At 46.7% G+C, this 8,274-nt stretch overlaps 1 protein-coding gene across 1 annotated transcript in view; it reads left to right on the top strand.

Moving 5' to 3' along the window:
• Window positions 1-877: 877 nt before the first annotated feature.
• Window positions 878-8,274, top strand: part of MYLK (myosin light chain kinase) — a 180,160-nt gene continuing 172,763 nt past the window's right edge. Inside the window, 1 exon segment of the mRNA XM_077767620.1 lies at window positions 878-1,045. Coding sequence (XP_077623746.1) covers window positions 881-1,045 — 165 coding nt within the window. The 5' untranslated portion in view covers window positions 878-880.

The raw sequence follows: 8,274 nt of genomic DNA, 5'->3' as shown, positions 1-8,274 counted from the left end.
TCCACAATCTAGTCCCTAGATGTGAGATGTCCTTAGATGCACTTCCTTCTTGGGGCACCTGGGTGGCTCAGTCGGTTAAGCGTCTGACTTCAGCTCAGGTCATGATCTCATAGTTCGTGGGTTCAAGCCCCGCATCGGGCTCTGTGCTGACAGCTAGCTCAGAGCCTGGAGCCTGCTTCAGATTCTGTCTCCCTCTCTCTCTCTGACCCTCCCCTGCTTATGCTGTCTCTATCTCTCTCTCAAAAATAAATAAAACATTAAAAGGATTAAAAAAAAAAGATGTGCTTCCTTCTCTCCACTCATCTGTTCACTTTCACCTCACCTCACTTCACCTCAGCCGGGATTCTTGCTGTTTTAACTCCAACTTTTTCCTTTCTGGGAATATGGATCCTATTTTTCTTTAGCCTGTGAGCTCTCATCGTTCATGCAAAAGCAGCTTTTACTTTCTGCCGTGAGTGCCTGATGTACTTGATGATCCTGAGGAGCCAGTGCCTATTAAATACTGACTTTAGATGTGCGGTGTAGAAATGCTGAGGTCAGCTGGTCTCTCCGTTCTTGTCCTACCTGCCCCTTTCCTAGAAGTAATCCATTGGGTTCTGAGGAGCCCAGCATGTGGTCCTGGTGCTGGTGTCTGGGGCAGGCTGGGACTTAACCCTGACAGCCGTGCGTGTGGAGGACACAGAGCTTCTCATTCCCAGAGAGGAGCTCTAGGCAGACCCTCACCTAGCAGGGCATCTGCTCCCCACAGAACCCATCACACAGGGGCCCCATGGGCTCACTGGGAATGCCCCACGGGTTCACTGGGAATGCTGGCCACGCATAGGGACGAGGGGCTATACTTTGTCTCATCTGACCTGGTCTTCCTTCCTATTTGCAGACCATGGGGGATGTGAAGCTGGCTGCCTCAACACCGGTTTCCAAAACCTCTGTCAGCGTGGATCACTCGAGAGTGGGTTCCATGCCCCTGACCGAGGCCCCTGCTTTCATTGTGCCCCCTCGGAACCTCTGCATCAGAGAAGGAGCCACCGCCAAGTTTGAAGGGAGGGTAAGAAGCATGGCTGGAGGGGAGGCTGGAGGGGAGATGGGGCAGGGTCATCATCTCTGCTTCTCAAGCCCTTTCCTCGGGCTGGACCTGGCGGAAGGCCAGGTTTTCTTTGGACCCACACATAAAGTGAATATATTTCAGTTTGCCCAGCTTCTTTTTGTTTATGATTGACTTTGGTCTGTGTTGGACAACTCAGGGGAGGGAAGTGGCACTGATATGTTTTGCTGTTAGTGTAGGTCATTACGTTATGTGCTACCTACTTATAGAAGATGACATGGGCTAGTGGTAGGAACCACACAGCTTGAGGTTAAATATGTGTCCTCAAATCTGGACAATTGAGAATGGACTGTAGTTTTTCTTTCGCTTTCTCCCTCAAAGGAGTATTTCATTAACTAGCCCTCTCGTGTATCTTCTTGGCATGTCCAGAACAGTGGGATGAAAGAGAAGACCCCTTATCAGTTTGGTCCCCTTTTGCTAATGAATATTGGTCTCTGGTTCTTACTGAGCCTCCATTTCTTCTTTTGCAAATGGGCGTGGTATTCCTTGCCCACCTTGTACTAGAAAGGAGAAAAAGAAGATGAAGACATTGAAGAGTAGCTGTGAGAATACTGAGGTTATGATGCCTAAGTGAAGGGACCTGTAGTGAGTGGCTCAGGCCACCAGGAAGTCAGATCATCAACTTGACAAGGAGATACACGTGGAAGTCAGGGATGTTTGCAAGGAATATTTGTCCTGGGGTTAAACATGGGGGATCTACCCCAGGAAATATTTAGAGGCTAGAAGGCTTTGATTGAGCAAAAGACAGCTGAGGGGATGAGAAATTCATAGGTTGAGTTATAAATCTACAGTTTAAGGGCAGGCTCCTTATGTGGTTGTGGGAAGAGGTCAAGTGCATCACTCATCCCAGATGACACTGGGCCTTGCCTTTATTTAAGCATCAGGTCTGGCCTCGTGCAGGATGGCCCTCGCCATCTGGAGAGTGTGCAGGCTGCTCTGTGATGGACGCTCTGCAGTGATCTGTGGTTAAGACTGTTTGCCAGTGGATCTGACCTTCCCCCTGAAGAAGATGGTGGGGGAATGTTGGTGATGCTGCAGAGGGTTCTGTTTCTTCTTTCTGGGCCCCTGCTGGAACGAGGGCTCTTTTCTGTTGCCCTGACTGTGGTTCTCGCATTCCCACAGCTGGAAGGAAAGAAGCAACAGAGGAATCCCTGGAGATTTAGAAATGGCTTAAAGCCATGAAAAGGAGTGGCGTACTGATACATGCTGCAATGTGGCTGCACACTGAGAAGATTATGCTAAGTGAGATAAGTCAGGCACAAAAAGACCACATAGTGAATGCTCTAGTGGGTATGAGATGTCCAGAATAGGCAAACCTGTCATAGATCTGTGGTCGCAGGGGGCCAGGGAGGAGTGGGGAAGGACTGCTGACAGGTAGAGGGTTTCTGTTGGAGATGATGGAGATGCTCTGCAGTTAGATAGTGATGGTGACTGTTCCACTTTGTGAATGTGCTCTAAAACACTGGCTTTATATTTCAAAAATAAAATATAAAAAAATGAACTTGAAAAATGGCTTAGCAAACTGATTTCATCTCCGATACCCACCCTCCTGCCCTACTGCCTCTGAGAGGTAAACTCCTTCTCAAATTCAGGGAGACATGGAAAGGAAGAGAGGACTGAGCTTCCTCTAGAGTATGGTGATGCTTCTCTCCCTGTGTTGCCTTTGAAGGTCATGAAGGAACCATGCCCTTGAATTACTTGATTTGGAGCCTTTGTAGAATGAGTGCTGGCCCAGGAATCGGTGCACTGAGTTCTTTGTTGCTTGGACATCCTCCGTCTGGCTTCATACCTTCCATGGACCTAGGTCTCCCTATCTGGGAAGAAACAACTAGCCTACAGGGGTGTGGAAAGAAAATGAGTTGAGGAAGAAAATGGTAAAACCCCTTCATAAAGTTAACAAGTGTAGTAATACAGCAGTTTCTTTTTAAGTGAGGTGAAATTCACGCAGCATAAATTCAACCATCACGAAGTAAACAATTCAGTGGATTTAATGCATTCACAATGTGGACTGCAGTATTCTTAGAGTACAACATTCTCTATTTGAAATTTTTATTTTGCTAATGTTGATGAAAGTTGACTTTCTTTTTATTTAAAAATTTTTTATGTTTATTTTTGAGAGGGAAAATGTGTGAGTGGGGGAGGGGCAGAGAGAGAGGAAGACACAGAATCCGAAGCAGGCTCCAGGCTCCAGGCTCCAGGCTGTCAGCACAGAGCCTGATGTGGGGCTTGAACCCATGAACCACGAGATCACAACCTGAACCGAAGTTGGACGCTTAACTCACTGAGCCGCCCAGGCGCCCTGAAAGTCGACTTTCTAGATTACGTGTGGATTATGTGTCAGAATGAATGCATTCCTTAAAAGTCAGCCTGCAGAGCTACTTTACCCCTTCCAACCTGCCTGGAATCAACACAGAATAGCACCTCAGCAGCATGTGGTAGATAGTAGACACAGAAGGAAGACAGTTCCAGAGAGATCTTAGATGTAGCGTCTGGCTCCCTCTGAGAGCTTGCAAATGCAAATGCAGAGGGAGAGGCTGTCATAGAAAGCACTCTGAAACTAGTGTGCTGCAAGTGTGTGCAATCACCATAGCAAAGGGCACAGAGGGACGTTTTGCATTAGGGAAGAACCACGTCAAAAGATTACAGAATGAGGATGCTGGTTGTTTTGCCAGCAGAGGTACAGTGGAACAGGGAGTATTATTGACCTGATGCCCTCAGAGAAGGGGGAAGTAAGGTGGTGTGGACCCAGGTGGTGTGGGCTTTGAGCAAGAGTTGCTAGTTATAAAAGACTGAGCTCCAAACAGGGTTACCCACTGAGTGTAGTCAGTGGTTCTCTACCTCTAGGCCATGTTACCCTTCACTGATGCAGCCACTTGACCCTGCTGGGGTAGCTCCCTCCCTCCAGGTGCTAGGGCGCATCCTATTCTAGAGGCCCATTCTGCACAAACCCATCCTGGTGTCTGTCACAGTGACCTCAGGGTCTCTGCTCTTCTGGTACCATGGCTCTGGCAGAATCTCTTATGAGTGAGTGGCTTTTTAAAATTAAGCTCCTTCTCAGGCCCAGGCTGGTGCCCATCGCAGCAGGCATGAGCCCCCCTCCCCCTCCCTCCTCGCGGCAGTCCTCAGGAGCTCCATCCATTCCCTCCTCCTTTAAAGTTGGTGCCACCAGCTCGAGTCCTAAAGCCTGGTGTGGAGGGTGTTGGGATGTCCCAGCTTCCTTGGAGCAGGGCACAAGGATGCTCCCATCACTTCAGAGAAACACAGTGATGTGAGGAAACCAGGATATGAGAAAGTTATAAAGGTTTGCTTCCTGCTGCCTTCTGAAGCTGGTAATTAGAAGTTGGTTCAAACTTATACTTTTTGGTTGTATTCCTGAGAGAAAATTGTTGCTGCCCTGCCCTCACTTCCTTATTATACTTAGCTTTAGGCCATGGGTTTAATGAACTCTTTCCTCCAGTAAAGCCCCTCTTTCTAGTAAGAAGATTTGGTTGACATGAGGTGGGACTATAGGTGCTCCTTTGGCTTATGTCTTTTTCTGAGAAGCTCCAAACTGTGAGATGTTGAGCTTTGTGGGTCTTAGTACCTCATATCCATTAGGGCTTTTGCACTTTATAGCTGACCCTTTGGGCAGCCAACACATAATCCATTACCAATTCCCTTTGCCCTTGACCTTTTCTACTCTAGAAGCTATTGTAGAGGCTACCTTTGCAGCTAGAGGTGGCTCAGTGACACATTGTGGCTGAAGTTGGCTAGTAACTTCTGGGAAAGCTCTTGCTTTTCTTTCTTTCTTTCTTTCTTTCTTTCTTTCTTTCTTTCTTTCTTTCTTTCTTTCTTTCTTTCTTTCTTCCTTCCTTCCTTCCTTCCTTCCTTCCTTCCTCCCTCCCTCCCTCCCTCCCTTCCATCCATCCTTCCTTCCTTTATTAACAGGTTTATATTATTATTATTATTATTTTGAGAGAGAGGTGCATATGTGTTCACCAGAGCAGGGGAGGGGCAGAAGAAGAGGGAGAGAGAATCCCAAGCAAGCTCCATGCCCAGTGCAGAACCCAAAGTGGGGCTTGATTTCACAACCATGAGATCATGACCTGAACCAAAAATCAAGAGTCAGATGCTTAACCGACTGAGCCACCCAGGTGCCATATTATGATTATTATTATTATTCTCTGATTTAAACAAAAAAAAAAGTCACTGGTGCTCTCATGTTCCACCCCTTCTCTGCTTCCCACCTTGAATCCTGGTACTCAGAAGCCATATTAAAACCATGAGGCAACAAATTAGAACACTGAGAGCTGGTTGGGGTGGGCATAAGTTGGGGGTACAGCGGTGGAGGAGCATAATGACCAGAAACTTAGAGACAAGAAATCCTAAGGCTTAAACATGTCCTTATATAGGATCTTTGGCTGTGGTTATTCCCACAGGAAATTTTACAGAAACATATTCCTAACTGATAAACACTCAATGATGCATGTGGGGATACTGTCTCTTTAACTGATGGGAATAAATAAGAAGACATAGCACAGAGAAGAAGTAAAAAACTCCTTCAGATCAGACAGAGAAAGACAAATAGTGTATGATCTCTCTTACATGTGTAATCTAAAAAAAAAGAAAAAGAAAAAAATCCCACCAAACTCATAGATACAGAGAACAGATTGGTGGTTGCCAGAGCTGGGGGGTGGGGGGCAAAATGGGTAGAGGCAGAAAGGTGCAAAGTTACAGTTATAAAATAAATAAGTCATGGATTTGTCACATACAGCATGGTGACTATGGTTGACAATACTGTATTGCATATTTGAAAGTTGCTAAGAGAGTAGATCTTAAAAGTTCTCATAAGAAAGTTCTTCATAAGAAAAAAAAATTATAACCATGTGTCATGATGGATGTTAAGTAAATTTACTGTGGTGATCATTTCACAATATATACTTATATCCATTCACTGAGTTGTATACCTGAAACTAACACAATGTTGTATGTCAATTATATTGCAATACAAAAGGGGAAAAAAACCTCTTTAGATCCTTACCAAATTGACCAGTAGTGATAAGACTACCTTATCTGAGTTGAAGATGGCCTTGCAGTTAACAGCATTCTAGAAGAATTTATTCCTTCCTGGCTGTAGCCTTTAGCCTGAACTGACAGGGTCTAGGATCTATGAGAGGAAGTCAGCCATAAGGAGTTAGGAGGTAAGGTAACATCATTTAACTGTTAATGACATTTTCTATAATATCATTATAGAAAACCACGATTCAATCAGGGTCTATTGAGTAAGCCAGAATTTCCTACCTTTTAAAAAATTTTCTTGGCTCTATCAACTGGAGACTCTATTTTCAGGAACCGGTAAAGCTTTGGATCTCTATCTCGTCAGTACTACCTTTAGATCCAGGCAATGGGCCCACATTCTAGAAACCCCTGCTCCTTCATCTGGCTGTACCCTCACCTCACAGCAGGGCTTCTGTCTGCCCCAGGGAGGTGCCCCCTGGAGCCACACCATGCCCCATGTGTCCCATGTCCCTGAACCCACTCCAACACCTGTGTAGGTCTCTTCCGGTGAGAGGGCCAGGGAGGTGCCCCCTGGAGCCACACCATGCCCCCTCTGTCCCATGTCCCTGAACCCACTCCAACACCTGTGTAGGTCTCTTCCGGTGAGAGGGCCAGCTGGCCCTGCAGTGCGGTGGTCAAGGGAAAGCTGCTTGCTTGGGGGAACAAGACGGTGGACGTAACTCAGATGTGGGGCTCTGTCGTCCGCCCACGTGCGTGGGGGGACGTAGGCTGCCGTGAGGGAGAGAACGGTAGTATGCCGACTGCCGCTGGCGGTGAGCACCTCCGGGAGCCCAGGCGTGGGGGCCTCCTTGGGCAGATAGCCAGGGCCCCACCAGCGCCCGGGGCAGACGCGAACCCTTCCAGCCGTCCTGTTGCCCGTAGGGGCAGCTCAAGCGCCGACGGGCCGCTTCCCCCAACACGTGTGAAAGGAGCCCTATGGTGGGGAAATATACTGAAATTACTGGAGATTTCTTCCCCTCTGCCATGGAATTCATGCTTATCAGAAAAAGCAAACATGGTGATAGGCCCTGGCTGTGCTGTGATTCAAATGAGCTGATAACTTTAGTGCCTGTTGAGAAGTCCGGCTCAAGTGAGGCTTCCGTCCAGACTGAGGGTCTGCGTGTTCACTGAAGTGGGCTTCCGAATGACCAGCCAGCCTGGCCTCGTCAAGGCATGTTTATATTTAAGTTGTGGAGGGTGGAGGAAGGGAACGGAGAGCCTTAGCCAATGATAGTATCCAGTCTGCACTAACAACTTCAGTTTACTTCTTTTTTGTTTGTTTGTTTTAATTTAAATTTTAGTTAGTTAACATATAATGCAATGTTGGTTTCGGGAGAAGAAGTCAGTGATTCATCACTTAGGTACAACACCAACAAGTGTCCTCCTTATACCCATCACTCACCTAGCCCATCCCCCACCCACCTCCCGCCATCAATCCTCAGCTTGTTCTCTATAGTTCAGTGTCTCGTGTAGTTTGTTTCCCTTTCTTCTCTTTTTTCTCCCCTCCTATAGATTTCATCCGTTTTGTTTCTTAAAGTCCACATATGGGTGAAATCATGTGGTGTTTGTCTTTCTCTGATTGACTTATTTCACTGTGTATAATACCTTCTAGTTCCATCCACGTCACTACGAATAGCAAGATTTCATTCTTTTTTTTTTTTTGATGCTTATTTATTTTTGAAAGAGCGAGAGAGAGAGAGAGAGAGAGAGAGAGAGCACAAGCAGGGGAGGGGCAGAAAGAGAGGAGACACAGAAACCGAAGCAGGCTCCAGGCTCTGAGCTGCCAGCACAGAGCCTGATACACGGCTTGAACTCATGAACTGTGAAATCATGACCTGAGCTGAAGTTGGACACTTAACTGACTGAGCCACCCAGGTACCCCGAGACCTCATTCTTTGTGATGGCTGAGTAATATTTCATTGTGAATGTGTGTGTGTGTGTATGTGTGTGTATACACACACACACCATGTCTTCTTTATCCATTCATCAGTCAGTGGACATTTGGGGTCTCACCATAGTTTGGCTATTGTTGATAATGCTGCTGTAAACATTGGGGTACATGTATCCCTTCGAATCTGTATCTTTGTATCCCTTGGGTAAATACCTAATAGAGTCCTTGCTGGACTGCAGTTCAC

The sequence above is a fragment of the Crocuta crocuta genome, unplaced genomic scaffold (assembly GCF_008692635.1).
Source record: "Crocuta crocuta isolate KB4526 unplaced genomic scaffold, BGI_CrCroc_1.0 scaffold45, whole genome shotgun sequence".
Lineage (NCBI taxonomy): Eukaryota > Metazoa > Chordata > Mammalia > Carnivora > Hyaenidae > Crocuta > Crocuta crocuta.
Note: the sequence above shows the minus strand (reverse complement) of the source record. Positions and strands in the feature narration are given on the sequence as shown.